Genomic DNA, 24,227 nt, shown 5'->3' with positions numbered 1-24,227 from the left:
AATCCTTGTCTTTACAATAGTAAATATTCTATTAATTAGAAAAAAAAACCACATCTTCTTGGTAGGGTCACAAGTCTCTTCCACCCAAGCTTCAGATCAATTACAAAGTAGTATAGTACTCTGAAAATAAATATAAGATAAAAATATATCAGCAACTACACATGTTGGTAGGAACCTCAAAATAATCATTAAAATAATCTTTAATATTTATAAAATAAAAATAAATATCAATAATTTAATAAGAAATTATAATATATTGATTCATTATAAAACTTATGCATCAGAAAAATGATGATAATTTCTTACATAATAAACAAAATCATGCATCAGCCACATGCAACACATATATAATAACAAAGGCGTACATCACCCGATGGTGCACTCTCCTAATAGCGGATGTAGAGTCATATTCTACGAGATGGATTTCTCCCAACAACGGATGAAGATAATCCATATCGCACTCTCGATAGCGAATGAAGTGGTATCCCTCACCCACCCAAGTGGGAATACATTCTTCCTAACAGCAAATGGAGGAACCGTCTAACCATAACGTCTAACGACCCGCTAATCCCTGAAGGGAATCGTCATACTTGCCCTCGGCAGGGATACATAAACATCCATGATCATTCATTTAGACTCATTTATTCACTTACGCATGCATCAAGAAATCAATATGATTAAATATTATGAGAGACCATACTTGATGTAAATATGCTAGACTATGTTCATTAATAGCTCTGCATTGTGATGGGCCCGCATCTCCTTTCACATGTTACACTTCCAATGTGAACTATTAGCTTAGTCATATCTATTACATGATAATAATAATATCAATATCATAAACTTGAGAAAAGTAGCAAATCAATAATTATTTTCAAATGATATCTCTTGATAAATCATTTAAATTCATCAAATCAGGTATGAAATATCAATCTCTCGATAGTCCCGAATCAACCAAAACTCTAATTGGAATATCTCAATTGACTTAAACTAAACTTAATTTGATTATGACATAATGGAACTAACCTCAAATCCTTATAGAACCAATCTGGAATGACTCTAGACTGATATAATTTAGATTTGATTGATCTCGATTAAATCAAGTAGGTTTGAATTAGTCAAGTTAGTTTGGAATAAATTTTCAAGAAACCATAAAAATATATATTGAATCCCTAAATGATTAATATTTTTATTTTTAGACCATTAAAGAAACTATTTTTAGTTGATGGAGCACTTATAAAAACTATTTTTTCTGATTTTTTTATTTTTGGTCAATTTATTATGAAATTATAAGTCAAAAAATTTCGTTTATTGTTAAAACTTGTCACATGAATCCTTGATAATATTTAAGTGGTTCTATGATAAAAAAAAATTACCTTGAACCCTCAAAATATTAAATAAATAACTTTTTTTAAAAAATTAAACTATTTATGCCTAAATTTACCCAAATTGATCTATTAATATTTAAAAAAATAAAAAAGAGTCATTGAAGCCTACACAACTCATTTTCGAGGTCTCATAAAATTTTAGACCCAAAACATAAAATTTGACCCTAGTTACACTAATTTTGAATAGGAGTTATACTGTTTTTGGATCATATTCAAAAAACAATATCATAATCGTATTCAAAATCAGTGTAATTAAAATTATTCTTTCTAAAAATTTTAAAATTTTCATGAAGCCTTGTCATTGACTAGAGAAGCTCAAAATAACTAATTTTTCAAATTTTGGACCATTGAAGAACCTATATTTAGTTTTTTAAAAAATAGGTCCTTTAGGTTCAAAAATTGAAAATAGGTTCTTTAATGTTCCAAAAATAGAAAAAAAAAAGGGGGTCATTTTAGGCTTCTCTAATCAACTACAAGTATTTTATATAAATTTTATATTTTTGAAGAAAAAACTTCAGTTCCATTCGGATTACTCATTTTAGACTAAATTCAACTTTTTAAAGACTAAAATTAGTAAGATACATATTTTAGTGGCTTAAAATGTAAAAAGATGTATTTTATTTTTTGTATGTCATTTTCAATATTTTCCTTTGATTTTGGGGATTTTTTTAGATTTTCATTATTTATTTAAATTATATCAATAGTAGCATAATATTATAATTTACTTTATATTCAGTGATCCGAATTTTATTTTGTTTTTATAATATATTTATGGTAATTTTTATTTATTTATAATTTGATTATTAGTTTCATATTAGTTTTTATATTTTTACTATTATAAATTGATACATTAATATCATTAATTTTTTTTTATTCTGAATCGGTCCAATATTTGAGTTAATTAAATCGGTTTAATAAAGAATATTGGTTCAATTGAATAATTTTTTTTCTCAAAAAAAAGGGAAAATGACAAAAGAGTCATTGAGAGAAATACAAAAATTCTAGAGACTCTCCCTGAAAAAAAGAAAAACTAATATGGGGCCGGCCACGGAAAAAAAAATAATATTAGGGATTTTTTTGAAGGGAGGAAATCGCCCTGTAATCTGCTTATTATGCAATGGTATTCATATAAATTAAGTGGCAAGTGGCTGCGGCCTCGGTGATCGGCGTGTTGGCCTTCCTTCTACTTCTGGATCTTGCAGAGGCGACTTCGGACGAGACATGGAGAGCACACTGAAGGAACTGAGGGCGGAGGGGGAATCGGTGATGAAGCCTAGGTGCACCGTGGCCGGCGGCGTGGAGGACGCCTATGGCGAGGACCGGGCCACTGAGGAGCAGCTCGTCACGCCCTGGACCGTTTCCGTTGCCAGGTCTCGTCTTTCGTCCCTTGATTTGATCCCTCGCTCATCCGACGTTTTCTTTTCTTTTCTTTTCTCTTGCCGAATCGAGCTGGGGTTACTCTTCGACCACACTTTTCTAGTGATGTCGATGAACTAAAACAAGAGATCTTTTCTGTTCTACTGAAAATTTTCACCTGTTTTCGTTGGGGATTACTCCCTAACTCCACTTTTTAGAGAAGCTGGTGGAAGGGGGATGGAACAGAAACGACGGAAGATGATATTTTGAGGATTTCTTGTTTTTATGTATACTATGGAGATCACTCCTTAAAACAACTTCTCTAATGAAGTGGACGCAAGTGCAAAAGAAGCAAAGTAAACAAAAAAAAAAAAGAGTCTTTTCCCCTGCAATGAGTATCCTTTACTTTTCATTTGTTATGTCTTTTTTGTTTTATTTGGGTCGCTGGATCTTCATGATTTTTTTTCTCTTAAAGACTTCTTTTTTAGCAAATATGATTAAGCAAAAACATACCTTACTATGTATTCATCGGACTACAATCTTTCTCCTATATTATGTAAATACATAATGATTCAATTAATTTTTATTCGAATAGGTGACATTGAAGTATATTAGATCTATAAGTTGGATTTTATATGCAAATTCTTGATGGCCTGGTCTTCTTTTGTTTTATCATGGGTAATGGAGTTGACGCATGCCCCTTTGCTACTTAATGCCTTTCTAATTTTGTTGGATCGTCTGGAGTTGTAGAAAGACTGAAGCAACTGTACTTTTTTTGGGGGGTGGGGGTGAAATGTAAGATCTAAATAGAAATCTTTCCTTTTGTTCTGTTTCTCTGCATTTCACTTCCCCTTGTAAGTTGCTCTTTGCGGACTCGCTCGTTTTTTCCCCTTGACCGATTAACAACAGATTTCTTTTCTCTGACAGATTACTTGTCCTTCGTTCTTAAACATTTTCTCACAACTTTGTTCTTTTTCTTTTTGTAAATGAAAACAAAAATGATAAGTCCATGGTTAAACTAGCAACTACTAGTGTATTTATTGATCCGGAAAAGGAAATTTTTCTTATACTTTTTCTTGTCCAGAATTCTCTTTTTGTAGAGTTGCTTGTTTTAATTATATTTGTTTAGGTACAGTGATCTGTTCTGTTAAGATCTTGCTGAAATAGGTAAATCATAAAATTCTATATTTTCCGCAGCGGATATTCTTTACTGAGGGATCCACGATTCAACAAAGGGCTTGCCTTCACTGAGAAAGAGAGAGATGCTCACTACATACGAGGCCTCCTGCCTCCAGCATGTATCACCCAAGAGCTTCAGGTCTAACAAAATTTTATTTCATTGACCAAAACTTTTATTGATACATAATGAACACCACTTACTGCTTTCAAATTTGAACTGCAGGAGAAGAAGCTCATGAATAATATTCGACAATATCAACTTCCTCTTCAACGTTACATGGCAATGATGGAACTTGAGGTATTTGCAAACAGCTTTTATTAACCATTTTTAGGTGAATTTGGGCTGTCGGTTTATGACCAATTGGTCTATGGATATGTGATACTTGCTTCTCCAGGAGAGGAATGAGAGGCTCTTTTACAAGCTTTTGATCGATAATGTGGAAGAGTTGCTTCCAATTGTTTATACTCCCACTGTTGGTGAGGCTTGCCAGAAGTATGGTTCAATTTTTAGGCGTCCTCAGGGCCTTTTCATCAGCTTGAAAGAGAAGTAAGATATCTTTCTACGTCTCTTCTATATTATGCCATCTTTTGTCAATTAAAGATGGGTCTTCTGTCTTACAGGGGAAAGATTCTTGAGGTCTTGAAAAACTGGCCTGAAAAGAGCATTCAGGTTATTGTAGTCACAGATGGTGAGCGCATTTTGGGTCTTGGAGATCTTGGATGCCAGGTTAAAGATTTTACTGCAGTTTTGGCTATATATATGAAACAATTTTGAAGGCTCTGCTGGTTTATTTGTGGTGGGATATTATACGTCAATATATGTTTGATCTTTTTGCTGATATCTTCATGATTTGTTTCCCGAACTTATGCAGGGAATGGGAATTCCTGTTGGCAAGCTTGCCTTGTATACTGCTCTTGGAGGAATTCGCCCATCTTCTGTAAGTGCTCTTTGCAAGTTGGGTTTAGTTGCATCTCCTGGGTTCTTTAAGCTATATAGAAAACAGTTAATTCTCCTCTCAGTTTTCCATTTTTTCTGCCTGTAAGTGTTCCAACTATCATTTGGTACTTTTTAGTGCTTACCTATCACAATTGATGTTGGGACCAATAATGAAAATTTGCTTGGGGATGAATTCTACATCGGCTTACGGCAAAAAAGAGCCACTGGACAGGTACCATCTTTGAAAAAACTGTGAGTTTACTGGTATAGTGTGCAGTTTGTTGTCTTAAATATTTGTTTCATATGTATGGTGTAGGAGTATGCTGAGTTACTGCATGAGTTCATGACTGCTGTTAAGCAGAACTATGGGGAAAAAGTCCTTATTCAGGTAAAATGCACTTGATGAGATATCTCAGTTATTTGAGGACACTTGCTTTCATATTTATGTTCCCTTGATTTTGCTATGGATGACATTGGTCGAATGGTTCTAGTTTGAAGACTTCGCGAACCATAATGCATTTGAATTGCTTGCAAAGTATGGCACAACTCATCTGGTTTTCAATGATGACATTCAGGTACCAGCGTAGAATTCAATCTTCTGAATCTTTACTTTGTAATGCTGAGTAGATGATATTCTAGAAATAGGGAAATAACAGATATGCTAATGGGTCATTCCATGGACACATTTCAATTTTGAAGGGCCGACCCTTCCAAAGATGAAGATCCATTTGGGACTGTTACCAGCCCCTAGGATTTCTTATCTCTTCCAAAGATGAGAGATAAGAAATAAGATCCATTCATGGCTGTTACGAACCCTTCCAAAGGGTCATTCCTTGCTGTAATATCTCATCAAAGTCCACCTTTTTTCTTGTTACTACAGGGAACAGCTTCTGTTGTGCTTGCTGGACTTGTTGCAGCTCTGAAGTTGGTTGGTGGAACATTGGCAGATCAAACTTTCTTGTTCCTTGGTGCTGGGGAGGTCAGTCTCCTTGCTTTGCTTTTCTTCTTTCACTGAAAATGCAGACACTTTTAACTTATTGTTTGCAAAACCTTTCTGGAACTTTACTGTATAGAACATTTTACTAGTACTAGCACCATACTTGTTATTAAGTATTCATTTCATGGTGCCAAGGATAATGCCTAAATAATTGAAACTGTGACTGTTAGAGTCACGTTTAGATGTCCTTACCTATCTCGTATTATTTAGTACTTGGGGACTTCTATATTTACAGGCAGTATTCGATATGTAAAATGAGTTGCCATTTTCTGAAATATTGTGCTTCTACAATGACATTTTCTAACATTTAAAGTTTGTATATTAGATCTGATTAATATATTTCAACTACTGACAAAGCCTGGTTTTTAGATTATTACAGTTATTTATGGTATTTGCAGGCTGGTACTGGTATTGCAGAACTCATAGCTCTTCAGATGTCAAAAGAGGTACTGCAGCATAAACCATCGAGTATGCCCTCATAAATTTCCACGAGTACTGTAATATGGGCAAACATATATCTGTACATAAGATTTATTTAGAACATATCTGAAACTCTGATCTCTGTTTTATTTTTTTTTTTTTGTGACAATTAATGAACATATTGTCACTGCTGTAGTCTAAAGTACCATTAGAGGAGACTCGGAGGAAGATTTGGCTTGTAGACTCAAAGGTATTTAGCTAGTTATGCTTCTGTCTGTTGGATTTAGTCAATTGTTAAAATAATGCAAAGGTCTCTTTGTAGGGTTTGATTGTTAGTTCACGCAAAGAGTCTCTTCAGCACTTCAAAAAGCCATGGGCACATGAGCATGAACCTGTCGGTACCCTCTTGGATGCTGTGAAGGTGCAAGAGTCTCCCCTCATGTTTCATTACCTTCTTATATATGAATATCTGTAGGAATATCCTGAATGTTATTTTGTTATCTACTCCTTGAATTCTTTACTGATGCAGGACATAAGATGGTCTTTTGGTGCAGGAAGGCCTGTTTATAGTGATGGCAGCAGGTCAAATACCTGCGACTTCACCTGAATTCGAACTTGAACCCAATTAAATATATGAACCTGAATTTTACCCAACAAGGATGCAGGATGTAGATGGCCTTTAGGTGCAGGAAGCCCTGTTCGTAGTGATGGTAGTGGGTATAAAGCCTCCACACTTCACCTGAACCCGGACTTGAACTCCATTTACTTCGTATCCAAACCTAAATTTACCGAACATGGATGCCTACCTTCTATCCGGAACCCGTCTTGTGCTCAACTAAAGGGTTTCTAAACCATTGTTTGACATTTTGGTTATTGTTCTCGTCTTGTCCTTGGTCAGACTGGTATGGTTCCAGTTAATGAGGTGTATATGGGCACATTGTACGCCAGGACGGATCCAGTACCCTTTTTAGGTCCATGCAGATCTAACCTAGTTCTAGCCCCAAACCATGCTGATCTAGAGAGATTAAACGTAGACATGCATGGATTGGAGCTTCAATTACGTGTAAGTCAAGCATGAATCTTATATGAAGTCCCTAAATTAAGTCCTTGTAGGGGTTCAGATTTACCTAATTTCGAAGATATTAGCCACTTTAATCTTCAAACATTCTCCTTGAAAAATTAGGCTTCTCCAACAATTTTTTGAATATAGAGAGATTTGAATAGGAGGAAGAAGGTTTGGGAAGAGGATTGAGACAAGAGAAGGGAAAGAGAGTTGATGAGGGCTGGTTTCAAGAGTGAAAAAGGGAGAGAAGACAAAAGGAAAGCGAATATAGCTGTGAGGACTGAAATGAAGGCTTGTTAACTTTCTTTTACACCTCACAAGAGACACCAATGGGTCTCTTTGAGGTCCAAAGGACTGTAGGTAGTTCTTCCACTGTTCAATTAGTGCACTATCACTTACTCTTGGTTCTAGGCGATCGAAAAGGAATGCCCAAGTGGCCGGTTTACCAATTTGATATATGCATGCTCGAAGTATATATTAAGTTCTATACATCACGTTCTCTTAGTGTTGGTGATAGACATGGAGGTTAACAGTTCTAGAATCCAATGTACCAGTCTTTGGGTTTCTCCATCACAAGTATACATTAAACTTATGCCTTATGTATCATATAGTACCAAATGATTATCTCTGTATTGCTCCATAACTCTGGAGTGTGCGAACCAGTTAGGAATCCTTACATCAAGTTTGGTTCCCTTTTTTAGGCTATCAAGCCAACTGCATTGATTGGCTCGTCTGGAGTGGGAAAAACCTTCACTAAGGAGGTCGTTGAAGCCATGGCCTCCTTCAATGAGGTAGCACTATTTCCAAAATTCTTTTATCATGTGCTAGTGAATAATAAAATGAGTTACCTCTGCTTTTCTTTTGCAAAATGCAGAAGCCTATTATTCTAGCTTTGTCAAACCCGACCTCACAATCTGAATGTACTGCTGCAGAAGCATATAATTGGAGTAAGGTAATACTTCCATTTAACTATTTTGCCTCCATGACATTGTTTGTAATCAGGTTCTATAGTTGAAACTTCTTTTCAATTGATAGGGGCAAGCAATATTTGCCAGTGGGAGTCCGTTTGATCCAGTTGAATACAATGGCAAGACTTTTGTGCCTGGCCAGGTTCCTCATTCATCAACATACCTGTGATTTCCATCGATTACTTACATTGCTGATGTTTGGAGACGTAGGCCATGGCTCATCATGTCTGTTTTGTTGTGTGCTGTCAGGCAAATAATGCATACATCTTCCCAGGATTTGGTCTTGGCTTGGTGATCTCAGGAGCGATCCGCGTGCATGATGACATGCTCCTTGCAGCCTGTAAGTTGAAGAGGATTTATAACTGTGACTTTCTTCCAAAAATGTTTGTTTCTTGAAAAAAAAAAAGAAAAAGAGAATTGAGGTTCACAATCTTTAGTTAGAGATACCTAGTACTGACCACTGCTTGCTAACTTTTCCATGGAATGGTTATGCGAGCACCAGGTATGACATAGGGATATATCTCTTGGTTGTGCTATTATGCTTTGCTTTCAGGTTTGTTCTTCTTCTTAGTTCAGAAGTGCACATGGATATGGCCATATGGATTATACCCTCTTCCATCGGTGGTTTATGAAATCTAGTCTTTTCTAACCCTCACTTCTGTTGAAACAGCGGAAGCTTTGGCAAACCAAGTGACACCGGAGAACTTTGACAAGGGGTTGATCTATCCACCCTTTTCCAACATCAGAACGATATCGGCACATATTGCCGCTAACGTTGCAGCTAAGGCGTACGATCTTGGTACATTCTTTTTCATCCTTCATCCAACGCATTCCTTCTTTTCCGATGGTGCCTTTGCAAGATTTAGGCATTATTTGTTTGTACAAATTATAGGTTTGGCAACCCGGCTGCCACGTCCGCAAAACTTGGTGAAATATGCAGAGAGCTGCATGTATACCCCTGTCTACCGCAGCTACAGATAAATTAGCGGATGTTACATTGTCGCTATTATGGCTTTTATGTTGTAAAATGCTTTGTAGTTTTGAACTGGGGATTGTGTCGCTGCAGTTAATAAAGACTAACTTGCAGAGCTGCCTAGATCTGCAGTTGTCGCCTGCTTGCTGCAGATGCTGTTTAACCCCTCGTCGGAAGAGGAAACTGTGCTCAATAAACTACTGCTTGTCGGAATTCTGTCTTCATAGTACATATTATTTTTGCTGAGTGTTGACTCTGCTTAATATGCACAGGGAATACACATGTCAACGATCTTTTAACGATCGTGCTGATCCTTCGTGCTAGGAAGGAATTGACGGACAGACAGACATATTGTGTTTAGTTTTGCCGTGGAATCAATCTCGTTCTGACCACATACGTATACGTGCGATGAACCTTACGAGCAACAACAAAGCCACGGTAATCAAAATCCGAACTAAACCGGCTGGTCGGACAAAAACATGGGATGCGCCGAATAGCGAACCAAAATTAACTTAATTATTTATTTAAAAGATATTTACATCAATCATGAAATTGGGATTGACTGTTCTAACTACCAATGTTTATATTAATAATATTGATTGATACTAATTATTTTTTATATAATTTTTTAATTAATTTTAGTTTTTTATAAATCTTTTATTCTATATTATTTTTTTAAAAAAAAATTAAGAGTCAACTAGAAAGTTCCCAATTTCAAACAGGAGCATTTGGAAATATTATGCTTAGACACATTTGGCAAATTGCAGAATTTTTATGTCCCTATAATTTGGAATTGCCTCTCGAGAGTTGTCCGAGACAACTTTGATAAGCACTTGGAAGAAGCAAGTTATTGGGGCTTTTGCCTGACTGCTCGTGAGCTGCTGCGTGTGCCTCTATCGTTTCGGCGTCACCCTCCCTCTCCTTCGGCTCATCCACTCGGGTGACACGACCCTTTCGGTTTTCTTGTGGAATCTCATTCTTATCATATATATCCTAGATAGTGTTGGTGAACAAATATCGTGGTCGATGAGTCAACACGGGTTGGTCCACAGGTCAATGTCGGAAGTCTTCTATCGGCTGAGTTGAATGCCGAGGTCGACCGAGCCCTCACGACGGGGTGTTGATCAGCGTTCCTTTGGGTGCCGATCTGGGCGTCGCGTATGTTGAGCTGCATCTTTCCGTCTCCGGAGTGGTTGGCAGCTCGTCTTCGTGAGGTGGCCGCATCCTCGGGAAAGTATGTTGGTTGGCGTTGGTTGGGATTCGGGTCGATTGACTACTCTCCTTCGTGCGTTGGATGGCGATTCTCGGGTTGAGATGCTCGCAGGTCGTGGGCGGCCACTTTCCTATAAAAATGGCCCTCGTTGGGTGCTTCCCGACGAGTCCCCTCCAACGAGCAAGTTAGTGGAGTATTCAATTAATTTTTTCCCTCTCTTTTTCTCCAAGCCAGATGCCGGTCAAAGGTCTTTATATTAGTACGTGGGTCGGTTGTATGTGGGTTAGCATGGTGGATGTGTCAAACAGTACCTTGGTATGGATTCTGACTTGGCGTGTCTTGGGGGGGCCGCGCCCTCGGGATTCCCGAGACGTGACGTGCCGAGCAACGCCTTAGTACGGATTCTGACTTGACGTGTCTCAGGGGCTATGCCCTTGGGATTCCTGAGATATGATGTGTCGAACAGTGCCTTAGTATAGATTCTGACCTGGCTTATGGTGTCGATTGTGACGTGTCTTGGACCCAAAATATGTCATATCAGATAAGTAAACCTTAAATAGTTGGATGGATAGATCGATTTTTGGATAAACTGTATGGAACATAAAATCGATCTAATTTTATATTATAATAAAAAATTGCCTAAAGACTCTCTAATTTAAAAAATATATTATTTATTAAAAAAGACATTTATATTAATCATAGAATTTCGATTGACGTGAGAAATAAATTAAAGCATATAATTTTATAGTCGTTACATACGGTCGTCGCTTCCCTGTTCGGCTAACCCAAGCGATCGATCCCCGAGACAGCAGCCGAAGAAGAGCTCCTGTCTTCTCTTTCCCTGCATCTCCCACGGCATTAGATATGAAACTGAATTAAAATAAGACACACGAGAGAGGAATACAAAGATCGGACAGTGACCTCAAACAGTTACTTTTTTTTTATTATTTTAAAAATCTAAAAAATTATCATATATTTGTTCGCCCAATTCAAAACCTATTTCCCGTCAACTGTCTGTCATGTTTTGTGGATTGATTTTTACCCCCCACAAAAAAATACACTATATTGTATTTTGCTTTAAAATATTATAATATTTTTGTTTTGAAAATATTATCACATCAATATATAGTTTTCAAAAATACTATACAAAACACTATACAGTGTTTTTAAAACACTATATAATGTTTTTTGGTTAAGAACCAACCTCTAAAACACTGTAAACAGTTGGTAGAAAAATCTTTTGAAAGTAGAAAAAAAATGATAACTTTTTGAAAGAATATTTTTTGAAACATTAAAAATGGGGGATTACTGTTTGAGAATTATTAAAAAAAAAAAGGAGAGCATCATCATCCAGGAAATACCCAGAGAGAGAGAGAGAGAGAGAGAGAGAGAGAGAGAGAGAGAGAATATTTTCTGAAACAATTGCCCTTCTTTAAACTCGTTTTTGGTAGCTTAAAAAATATCGATAGCTTTCTACATTACTTAGTTCCAACTCTTATACAGTTTTGAACATGTTAACTCCTGAGGCAAGCAATTCAAGCAGGCTACTCTCTATCTGTGGACTTTAAACTCCATAGGTAGAGGTACAATAAGTCAATCACTTTATGAGAAACATTAGCAAAAACAAAATAATAATAATAAAAAAATCTTTACTGCTTGATGGTATCTTTCCGAATTGTTTTGACTCTCTCAAAACACATTAGATTATTAATAGTAAATTCTTTTGTTAAATAAGTCTATCTCTCTCTATCATGTATAATATATATACACAGAAATGGATATACAGAGTGCAGCTCGTCCAAGGTTGACCTGATGATAGGTCAATCTCTGAAACCTATTAAAATCATTGGCACGCTCTGTAGGAAAAAAATCAAATCAAATCAAATCAAAGCTCAAAACTGCTCCGATAGATTGACAGTGTGAGTGTGTCTCCATTATAATAAGTTGTTAAATTATTATGATAGTTTTATTAAATAAATGCCCCTATTGATCCTGAAAGACTTGAAGAAAATAAGTTTAATTATTACCGTATTTTTTAATAATAATAATTATTATTATTATTATTAATTTTAGATGATAAAGCGAAAGTAAAGTTTTTCGAGTAGTCTCGTCGAGTAGTCTCGTCGAGTAGTTTCGAGTAGCCTGATATTGTTATAAATAACTGAATATAAATGCAGAACTAAGTATACTATAGTCGATTAAGGATCAAACATCGAGATTCATGATACAAATGACATTTACAAGCTAATGTCATCAACATGTGATGATTATTAAAATAATATAAAATTAAAAAATGAAGCTCTAAATAAGAACTTCTTTTTTACTTTATATATATATATATATATATATATATATATATATATATATCATCATCATCATCATCATCATCATCGTCGTCATCATCATCACTACTGTTGTCTAAAGCAGCGGTAGAAGAAGAGAGTCGGAAGAAGATTTGGCTTGTAGACTCAAAAGGTATTTAGCTTGTGTGTGTGTGTGTGTGTTGGAATTAGTGAAATTGTTAAAACAACAAGGGAAAGGTCTCCATTGTTATATAGCTCGCTCACGCACACACAGAGACTGAGAGTCCCTTCATCTCTGACAAATTAAAATTTTAAAGTGTAAGACATGAATCCTAAAGGAAACAAATGGTTGCTCATATATTTTACCTAATTTCCAAGAGATTAGCCGTCGGATCTTCATATAATTCTCCTCGAAAAAGTAATCAACAGCTTACTCTTCTTGCTAGTTTTATTTGCAAACGGGATCACTTATCCCACCGAGGCTGCATGAATGCCCGAGCGGCCAGTTTTACCAATTTGATCCATGGAATCACCCTCTTTTCTCTCTACATCATCATCTTGTTCTGTCGATGGTGGTGATGGACGATGGAGATTTAACAGTTCCAGAACACACTGTTGTACCAGTCTTTGGGTCTCGTTTATGCCTCTTATGTTATCATTTAATACCAGATGTTTATGTACGTGATCAACCGAGCACGCTCCGACTTGGCATGACGACCGAGACAATGTGACTCTGCCCTCAACACATCTATCTAGTCGTAAAAGCAACTCCGCCCTACTCGAGATATCATCATCAACATAGAGAGTAGTAGTAACACAGTTTTTAACTCGTACACACTACTACAGTTTGAACCAAAAAAGAGAAGACAACATTAAACTCACTTCTCCCTTTTGGTATTTTAATTTGCTTCATTCTCTGTCTTTATGTGTATCATCTACAACCGAAGCACTCCGGATTCCCCAAAACGACTTTGGAAGAAGATGCTTTTTTGTGGCGGTGAACAGCCAGCCTATGTTTGAACCACACATGTCACAGTCTGCAATAGTCCATGCATACCTGCATAAAATTGCACTTTGATCACAAATGAAAACACCCTCAATAAAAAGGAATAACGTCGCCATCCATTTCAACATAAGCAAATAAAAGCTAAATAATTGCATCAGCTTAATTATTAATTGCATGAGAAAATAAGCGCCAACGACACAATATTAAATGCCACAAGTATACCACAACAAAAGCATATCTATAAAGAGAAACTTGTTTCATGAATAACTTGGAAACAAGCAGCTGATGGAAATAGAAATACCAAAGCAAGCCATTTTGTAGCATAGTTACTGGATCAACCCCCAAAACTATTTATTGGCTTTTGCATTTACCCTATACTTCACATGCAAGCTGATTTATATAACAAAAAATACCATGATGAAGTTTATCCTTTGATGAGTTTGAATCAATGAAATATAATAATTATTTGCTACAGCAATATCATCAATCCATATGATTGCTAATTCTCTAACAAATATCTGGTACTTCTTCTAATCAATTACTCTCTAGCTACTCCTTATCTCATTATCACTTTCCGTACGTTTTTTTCTCTATACTCAAATTCTTAAAAGATTGATATTCTGTTAAACATACAGAGAAAGAGCACCTAAGTTACCAAATATTTCTATTTTCTCATATTGAAATTATTATAATCATCATGTTTTGCAAATATATATTAATTTTATATTTTCTATTTTTTGCATTACTTTTTAGACTGATCTCAATCCCATCCCCATTCATATCTGATCTGTTTTGCTCGGTTCTGTTACAACTAGTCCACTGTCAAAAGCATGCACCTTCCCAAAATATAAAGCCAGAACACAATGCCAAAGGATTCTAGTTCAAGCGGCACAAGTGTGTGGCCAACTGCTAGAACAACTCATGGCAGGGCCACACCTGTCGGCACAGCCAGCCAGAACAAAGCGGATGAAAAAGAAAAGAAAATATGATGATTAGAAAAGGAAAACTAATAATTCATATCCATTCTGCAAGTTGCCACCGCATGTGCTCTTCATCTTTAACAGTTCATGGAAATGTGTCAGCCGTGGAAATCCTTAGAAGCCTAGAAGTTGGCAGAATTTATGACGCAACTCCTGAACACCCAAAATATCAAGCACGATATTGAAAATGGTAGGCCAGACAAATTTAATTAAGCCACTGTGATGAGATTAGTAGTACTTTTGGTTTGGCCAAGAAAGCACACAGTATCTCAAAAGGATAAGCATATCCAGGTCCTTTTGTTCCAATGCCTAATTTGAATTCTCACCCAAAATGATATGAAAGGAAAACATATTAATCATTGATGATGCCAAATATGAAAATCTGTGTTTCCTCAAAGCTTATTCACAATCAAAGAACATTTTTATATGAGCCCATAGAAAAAAATTATCAAGTCAAAATTAATATATAGATCAATAATAAGCTTAGCGATTCCATTTAGCTATAAACTCATACATGCCATGTGGAAGATCAAGCAATGGTGAACACAGATGGCCGCTTGTCAACCAATGCAGCATCTGCAGTAAGGTCTTGGGGCAGAAAGGATGGAGAACAATAGACTCTTGGACCTAACCCAAGTTAGACAAACACAACCGTTAATAGAACAGGATTCTACATGGCACTGGAATGATAGCATGTAGTTGTATTCATGATTGCAATTAAGCTACCCCAACATATATGTCCATACATTAATCAGAAACCAAATTCGGTTGAAGGTTCTTTAACTAAAAGAACTCAGATTTCCTTTGATAGAAAAATCCAGATATTCTTCAGTTACAATATTGAGATACAAGGATTAAGACTACTGGATCCAGATGCATGTAAAAGGTTAGTGGTGAACATCTTGGAGCTAGATAGACTAAAGCTCTTCAAATAAGAAAAGATTAAGTCATAAATGACAGAACAAACAATCATTTCAAAAATGTCACTGCAGAGATGTAGAGTTGGTAATTCCTATATAAATTTGATGGTCTGATTGGCAAGAGTCTAAGAAGTAATTTTAAAAAGAAAAGCTTTTGTTTTATGATTTTCAAATAAATCAATAATGCATCTATAAGCCACATCAAGATCATGACAAAATTGGCTAATAAAGAAACGTATCTCCATACCCTGGAAACCAGCTATGTTCTTTAACAGGGCGACCACGAAGTTCAAGCCCACTCGCACAGCAAACAGTTATGGTCTCATGAACAAAACCATGTGGATTCACATAAGCATTGAGGGGGCCATCACTAGACATTACCACCATATCACTTCGTTTAGCAATTAAAACCTACAAGAAAAAGAGAAAGTCCTTAAGATCACATATAAAAAATACCATACAGCCACAATGACTTCACTTGCAAAGCATATCACTCCCTAAGTGAAGCTGCAACGACTGTTTAAACAGATCACAGCGACCTAACATGCATCTTGCTAGAAAAGAGGTTAAAGATATACCTGACATATTTTGCAACGTATAAGATTGAAGCCATTAAGTAATTGAATTTCCCTTCGCAGTCTATAAGAAATTCCATCAATCTCTAGCAGCTCCTGCCTTGTTGCTTCAGACATTGGAAGTTTGCTGGCAATATAAAATGACAAAAGATCCGGCTTTCTTGCATAGTCGTCTAACCTTGGGTTTCCTATTATCTTCCTCCAAAGGTCTGCAAAAACAATAGCATATCATCTTAAACAAGATCAAAAATAATAAAACATACAGGAAAAATCAAAACAACTGATCGTGCAAATATTGGCAGATTACTCGGTTCTCAGCAAATAATGTATGGCAGTGTGAATATTGTAGCTCAAGTTCTTCAAAAGAAAAGTGCTCAAGTTCTCTCTGTTCAAATTTCTATACATGAAAACGATAATGTCTACAACAAAAGGTCAAATAGAATGCCACAAATGGCATTATCTGCCAGCATTATGAAGAGTGAAGTTCTTTCTAACACAGAAACTATCAAAAGTTAGCTTCTCAATTTGGTTCAACAAAATTTGGAGAACAATCAACTTGAGCTCATCCTGCAGTGATCTATTTTCTGTCATACCGCTTCCTCTCTTCACAACAACATTCTCTTTTCCAGACAATGTACACTCTAGTTTCCACCACTGACCTATTCCCCAGTCCTGGATACATGCATCTCTCATATAAATATTTTAGCATATCCACATTTGACCCTAACAACCCAAGCTATTATATGAGAGAAATTTCTCTCTTAATATTCTCTGATTGTCGGTGGCATTCTAGCTGAATTTTACTAGTCATTGAAAACCCATTAATGTCTAGTATGAGGGAGCAGTAATCTTGGGACCTTATAGGTGGCTCAAATTCTCTAACAAGTGTAGAGAATGAAAATAAAAGACAAACTGGAAAGCGTAAGACACTAAACATGCCAACTATTACAACAATTTTCCAATTAACCAGGCAACAAGTTCTAATATTTACAATAGCTCATCAATCAGAGACTAATAAACCTTGGACAAAGGATATTTCAGCGGTTCTATCAATAAATATCTCTAGGAGAGCCTAGCACGAGCAAACCCATGGACTATGCTAGTAGAGGTTCTGCATTCCATGGTTGAACACTATAGAAACTGAGTGGCATATATGCCAACTTATATCATACACAAGACCAATAATACTTTCAAAACAGTAAGATTCATGTCATACGACTATAAAAACACTGTACTGGTTGTACAGAACCACCCAGAATACGTATGAATCCCAATAATTTGAAACATGGCAACAACAAACAAAAAGAAAACAAAGGAAACTGTGTAACAACAACTTATGGTAACATGCAACTATCCCTTTTCTAGGGATAGCTCAACCATACAAAACAGATTTTATCTTTACATGCTGAGATTTACGAGTTGCCACTTTATGCTACGACCACTTACAACAGTTCACATGCATGAGAAAGGTCGTCTTACCTGCAGCTCGTCGAGCAAGTGAATATGAATCATACATTTGGTAAGCCCAGTAAGGTAAAAAGGTCATTGGGGCATTGAATTGCCATTTTGACTCACTAGTGGCCAAATTGCTTTCCACTTTTTCACCATCATCAGACCTTTCTCTTGGGGACCACTCAATTCCATACTTACAAGATTGACTTGATTTGCCCAATATTTTTGAAACAGAATTTTTGTGCCTTCCATTCTGCTCATGCATAAATTCCTCATCAACACTTGATGGCTCAGCAGATCTCTCAAAAATACAAGGAGAATCACCAGAATCACTTGGTGAAAGCGACACTCTCATGTCCATTGAATGATCACTTGTGATGCTACCATAAGACATACAGTCCCAACTAGTTTCTGCATCCTCATGCCCATGCTGCTTAAAAGGAGAACCACTCGAACATGTAACATGTGCAAAACTGGGCCTCTGAAAGTTGCTGATTGAAGCTAAGCGTGCAAATGCTTCCTTTGGTGTTCTCATTGGAGTATCTTCCTGAACAATTTGGACCTCTCCACATGGCTGTTGAAAGAAGGGTAACCTTTTGTTAGTCTTCTGTGAACAACAGGGCCAAAAGGCGTGAATATTGCTGAACTCACTGCTCCTTCAGCATCTACCCAGCGGCGTCTTAGTCGAAAGCGTTGTTGACCACGAGCAACTACATTCAATGAACCATCATCTAGACGGCGGTATTGTCTTATCTAGCACCGCATGTAAAAGATGTGTGACTTAATACTGTACTTTTGGACAACTTTCACAGAGGGATGATAATATTAACAGACCAAAATTAAATCGAAGGAAGTATTTAATACACAACCGACAGCACATAATAAAACTTTTCTTACTATTATCAAACGAATTAGCAAAAAGACAATCAAGAAGTCCAAATGCCAGAAATAAAAATTTAAAACAAAGATACCTATCAGAAAGTTATTCACACAGGGATTTTAAAGATCACTTCAACACTTAAAAACTTATGAAACAAAGTATACTTTCCATCGTCTTGATGGCAGTAGTCTTATCTAGGACCGCATGAAAAAGACATGACCTAATACTGTACTTTTGGACAACTTTCACAGAGGGATGATATTATTAACAGACCAAAATTAAATCGGAGGAAGTATTTAACACACAACCAACAGTACATAATATACCTTTCTTACTATTATCAAAAGAATTAGCAAAAAGACAATCAAGAAGTCCAGATGACAAATGAAAATTTAAAACAAAGATACCTATCAGAAAGTCATTCACACAGGGATTTTAAAGATCACTTCCACACTTAAAAACTTATGAAACAAAGGATACTTTGCTTTCCTAAATGGCAGCAAGTTTCAGCAAACAGTACTATCTATTTCAGATAACCCATAATCAAGAAGCCACATATGATAGGATAAACACTTCTATTGCATAAGAAATATTAGAAGGTAGCAACAACTAAAATAAACTTCAGGCTGAAATTGAACTTCTCAGTTCCTGGCAGAATATTCCTGGAACACCTAGTCTACCAAAAATTCACATTCATAAAGGCTGCTATTTAGATTATTCAGCCACAGGATATATTCAGGCTGCTCTTCCTTGATCTTAGTGATATATTCCCCATATAAATGATAGTTATACCGAAAGATGAAATTCCAATCACCACTCCAACATAACTTGCTAATCAAAATAAAACATATGACAGAAGGGCCATGTGATTACAAAGACAATTTGTGTGTGGTAATATTCAACTAAAATAATTTAACTTGAGATGTGATCCTTAAATAATTCAACAACAACAACAATGATGATGACGACAAGCCATGATATCCCAACTACTGCTAGATCTTTTCCCAGCAGTGATACAGAATTACATTTCTAGTTAAATTAAGAGCATTAAAAGAGTTAGAGAACATTAAAATAGAAAAAGGGACACATTATTACACGTTTCAATTCTAATGCTCCTTTTAACTGCATAAAAGCAGATAACTGCCAAGTGTTCATGCCTTCCAAAATCATAATGAACCATAGACAGACTGTATAGTTTTTTTTCTTTGTCAATTCATCCTCAAACAGGTACAGAATGATACTCCTAGAATTATTAATCCTAGGCTCCTGTTAAGTAAATTTTCAACTTTAAACCTTTACCGTGATTCTAAAGTGCATTTTCTTATTAAAAACTAACTTCTAGTAATCAAATAAATCTTTAAATTTTACTACCTTATAAACAAACTAAATGATATTTGTTATTCAATGCAAGCACAGATGGCGTATTTACCTGCAACAGTTATAGTTACACTACTTGAGGGAGGTTAACAATATATTTTTTTCATAGTGCTGGATCTAAAAGCTACAAAAACATAAGCAAAATTTCTATTTACATGTGTAAACAAATCCATACCTCTGCAGTAGTCCCAGTCAAGGCAAAACGAAGTCTTCCATCATCTGGATGCCAATGAACTCGAACCTAAACCAAATTTTAAAATAGTCATAATATGCTATAATGCAATGCCTGACCCAATAACCAAATAATTAAAAGATGAAAAAGGAAACTCAACATACCACACCTATTGTACATGGCGCATCAGATTGGCTCAGAGCTTTTTCCACTGCAGCTATAAATCGTGGTTGAATAACACGAAGAGGGAGTGTTGCTTCAGGAAACAAAACAACCCCTAATGCATGGCAAATTTAATAAATTATACTGAAAAACTAGCAACACAACTCAATCTTTCATAAGAGACTTGGCCACACAAAAGAATTAGACAGAAAAGAGCATTGCATGTGCTTGAAAATGGGATCCAATCACAACATATGAAGTGAACATTATCGATGTACTGAACATACTAAATATACAACAAATCCTTATTCAGGAGCTCTGTGTGCATCACTTTTTGCTCCTCATACAATTTGCCAAACAAAACAAAGTCCCTTCTTTGAAAATATCAAGTTAGCCTAATTCTAATGCATGAAGAATACAACAAAGGCAGGCCAAAATTTTCAAAACTTGACTCCAAAAACAATGAAGAAAAATAATTTTAAAAAAATCAATAAACCAAATGCAGCCTTTCAAAAACTATGAATCTTAAGACCAAACTCAGTTGACAAGATAAAGAGATGGGCAAAAATAAGGCCAAAAACAAAGCTTCACGGATGTTTTTCTAGATGCAAGTATCAAAACCAATTACATGCCAGCTATAATAGAAAGGTAATTGAATTAAACTCATTGTTCAGAACTTTGGCAGAATAAGACATCAAAACCAAATATTCCATGATATTAAAAACTAGTTACATGTTTCAAGTATATGCATAATCTGTAAGATCCCGATTAGTCCCACATCGAAAGTGGACAAGATTAAAATTGATTTATAAGGATCTGATGAGTATACTACTTTCAACTTCAGCTTAAATATTTTGATAAATGGTTTGGGCCAAATGAAGTTGATAGACCAATTAACCCATCATGCCCAGGTCGTGACATTTGATATTAGAGCCGACTTAATATGCTAGAGGTTAATCTAGACTATGCTTGACGAGGATGTCAAGCTCATGAGTGGGGAAGATTGTAACATCCCGATTAATCCCATATCAAAAATGGGCAAGATTAAGATTGACTTATAAGAGTTTGATGAGTGAACTACAATGAACTTCAACGTAAGCATTCTGAATAGTGGTTTGGGTCAAACGAAGTTGATAGACCAATAAGCCCATCAGGCTCGGGTCGTGACATAATCAGGCAACGAAAAAGCATTCAGACAATTTCTCTAGAGAATAACTTTGTTCAAGGTTGCATGTCATAATATTCGCCAAAGCCTATAAAAAGAACATTTTATAGCCTTCAGCGGGTGCAAAATGAATGTCCCAATACTAACACCACTTTTAATTGCAAAGTCACAGGGCCCTAAGTCGCCATGCTTAAATTAAAATGCAGATGTCTAACAAAATCTTCCATTTATATGTCTTGGCAAGACTAAGCTTAAGCCCATATTATGCTTCAGGTTGGTGAGTTCAAGCAACAAGTTCCATAATAAACATTGCAAAAGCATCACAATGGTGGATAAATATAAAAAGGTAGAGAACATTTTCTGGTAGTGTTCTAAAATTGTCCATATCATCTGTTACAATGAATTCAGCAGCTGCACATCCTATCACATGTATGATAGAGACTTAAAAAGTGTTCTGGAATGACAACCATACCATAGTCTCAAACCAGATAGAGCGACCTGCTACTTCAAGATGAATAGCAGCCACTCCAAGCCCGATTTCATTGACCTTTTTTTTTCTGTCACAGTGTGAGATATACTATAGCATTTTTGTATGATGATTTAGTGAGCATTGTCTACCATTTACTTTGGATCAAAAGAATCATGTTTTCATCCCTTTATGGTCAAAATTTATGTCTGGTTGAAAGAGGGCAAGCCTTGGTGCCACTGTAACTGTGTCCTAGACAACAAGGCTTGGAGTCATGGAAACAACTCTCTACTTACAAGTCTAAGACTTTGTGTATTGACCCATCTTAGACCCTGCATTGATGGAACCTCAGGCACTAGGCAGCTCTTTATAAAAGAGACTGATTATCTGTCACAAACTGATGGAAACCTCATGACTCAAAATTCAAAAATTGCGACAGTTTAAGTCATTGAGAAAATTTTTCCTCTTTTTGTGTTATCTTCAAAGGCAAGTTCTATTACACGGAAAAGATGATGACCTCAGATAGAATATAAATATAAATAATGCTCTTAAAGTGGTGGTGGCACTAAGATCGCTAAGCTTTACATATGCAATCTTGGTTTTATAATAACTAATGTCAACATCTACCTTCAAGATAGAACATTGGAAGGTTCAAGATTGCACCGCCGTCCAAAAACAAAAGTCTTCCATGAGTATCATCAACCTCTGTCACAAAAAAGGAACTATAAAGTTTTAAATCGGCAAGACAAAACAACACTACTTTCTGGACAAACAATATAAATACAATTACCACCAAGATATGAATGCAAGGAAGCCAAACAAGTATTGTATGTGAAGCCACCAACTGGACCAGCCCCTCGATAACCATGACTACTTCACAGAAAAATGCACTCTCATTAGAAAACTGAAAAGAAAATCATGCATCTGCTCATAGTATCTGTGCAATCAAAGTTTCTCTCTTCTTTTCTTTTCATAAGCCCATAAACTCTGGTACCTCTCTTTAATTACCCCAGATCTCCAGGTCTTCTTTTTTTAAGACAAAGAGAACTATCTCTAATGAAATGATAAAGAAGCAATAACAAATAAGGATTTATGTCATGTGTTAACTCTCTCCCTCTCTCATTCGCAAACCAAATTGGCGTAAGCTAAATAGTGGCACAACAAGGCCTTTCTCACATGTTGATAGAAGTAGAAAAAGAGAAAAGATAAACAAATTCGTGGACGTTCCAATACTTCGCTCCACAGCACAAGTGAGAGACGTATTATTGCAAAATGTAGGTGAAACAACAGGAAACAACAACAGGGAGAAGAAGAAAAAGAAATCATTAATTCCAAAACATCTGTCCAATCCTAGGGCAAAATATTGAACTTCAAATAAGCACCGTTGTAAGCCAAATACTTCCACCTTGAAATATAGTGGACTCCCTGATACTTCGAATTCTAATGATACCAAAGAAAATCGAGGTCCATCAAAATTAGGGTTTGTTATTTCTTCTGGATCGGCTTTGCGGTGGTTAGAGCGGCATTTAGCCCTAACATCTAACATCCAAGAGACCATTCTCCCCGCATCTAACATCCAAGCCCTAGAACGCAATCGTCGCGAGGAAGGGGAAGGGGGTCCGAACCTAGCAACGGCAGACGAAGCCAAGATCCCAAGAACAAAGTAAACCATCAAACCCCACATCTATCATCCAAACGTAGGGCACGATCGCAGCTAAGAGACCACCAAGGGGAACGAATCCAAACCTGGTGAAGGCGGAGTCATCATCGTCATCGGAGTCGCCGTGGTGGTTGCTGTCGACCTCTTCGACCTGGAGCTCCTCCATGTCGAGCTCACGGATCTGCTCCATTTGAAGCCTTTCGTGCTCCAGCAATCGCCCCTCATCCATCTCTCGCATTCGTCTCTCTTTCTCTTTCTCTATCTCTTTCTCTTCTGTGGATTTCTCTGAGAATACAGAGTCACGAAGATGAGACCGCTTTCCCTCTCGAAGACTCGTATAAATAGATAAATAAATATGGATATAGATATCTTCCTGTGCACAGCGCATACGGTGACGCTATGGATTGATTTGTCAGCGAGTAACGATTCCCCATACAGATTGATACATTAGTAGGACCCACGAGACAGCAACAACTATGGCTCTCTTGCCGTAAACATAGGTGTCCTCTGCTGATAGACTCGGCGAGTGGGACTGCCGCGCGTCCGGTGTGCCGAATCCTCAGTATGCCAACGCGGCTTAAATCAATGCCCACTCCACGAAACTGAACCGATGTG

The 24,227-nt window shown here is 36.5% G+C and overlaps 2 protein-coding genes across 4 annotated transcripts; one reads left to right on the top strand and one right to left on the bottom strand.

Annotated features, from left to right (window-relative positions):
• Positions 1-2,531: 2,531 nt before the first annotated feature.
• On the top strand, positions 2,532-9,527 carry LOC103974499 (NADP-dependent malic enzyme). Its single transcript, XM_009389350.3, has 19 exons — positions 2,532-2,758; positions 3,942-4,062; positions 4,147-4,221; positions 4,319-4,470; positions 4,545-4,650; positions 4,796-4,861; positions 4,997-5,092; positions 5,177-5,248; positions 5,352-5,435; positions 5,741-5,839; positions 6,256-6,303; positions 6,474-6,527; positions 6,600-6,698; positions 8,042-8,131; positions 8,215-8,292; positions 8,376-8,450; positions 8,558-8,648; positions 8,979-9,107; positions 9,201-9,527. The coding sequence occupies exons 1-19, from the start codon at positions 2,610-2,612 to the stop codon at positions 9,287-9,289; spliced, it is 1,773 nt and encodes a 590-aa protein (XP_009387625.1). The 5' UTR covers positions 2,532-2,609; the 3' UTR covers positions 9,290-9,527.
• Positions 9,528-13,550: 4,023 nt separating this feature from the next.
• LOC135581335 (uncharacterized) lies at positions 13,551-23,944 on the bottom strand. Of its 3 annotated transcripts, none has more exons than XM_065113484.1 (10): positions 23,699-23,944; positions 22,743-22,825; positions 22,580-22,657; positions 20,324-20,436; positions 20,163-20,228; positions 18,382-18,483; positions 17,758-18,304; positions 16,282-16,487; positions 15,951-16,114; positions 13,551-13,854 (listed from the first exon to the last, which is right to left on the bottom strand). In XM_065113484.1, the coding sequence occupies exons 1-10, from the start codon at positions 23,848-23,850 to the stop codon at positions 13,707-13,709; spliced, it is 1,659 nt and encodes a 552-aa protein (XP_064969556.1). In that variant the 5' UTR covers positions 23,851-23,944; the 3' UTR covers positions 13,551-13,706. The 3 variants fall into 3 exon arrangements, with proteins under 3 accessions (XP_064969556.1, XP_064969557.1, XP_064969558.1); XM_065113485.1 differs by having other exon boundaries at positions 22,743-22,822; positions 23,699-23,943; XM_065113486.1 differs by lacking the exon at positions 22,743-22,825.
• Between the last annotated feature and the right edge of the window lie 283 nt (positions 23,945-24,227).

Source organism: Musa acuminata, chromosome BXJ2-6 (assembly GCF_036884655.1).
Source record: "Musa acuminata AAA Group cultivar baxijiao chromosome BXJ2-6, Cavendish_Baxijiao_AAA, whole genome shotgun sequence".
Classification (NCBI taxonomy): domain Eukaryota; kingdom Viridiplantae; phylum Streptophyta; class Magnoliopsida; order Zingiberales; family Musaceae; genus Musa; species Musa acuminata.
Note: the sequence above shows the minus strand (reverse complement) of the source record. Positions and strands in the feature narration are given on the sequence as shown.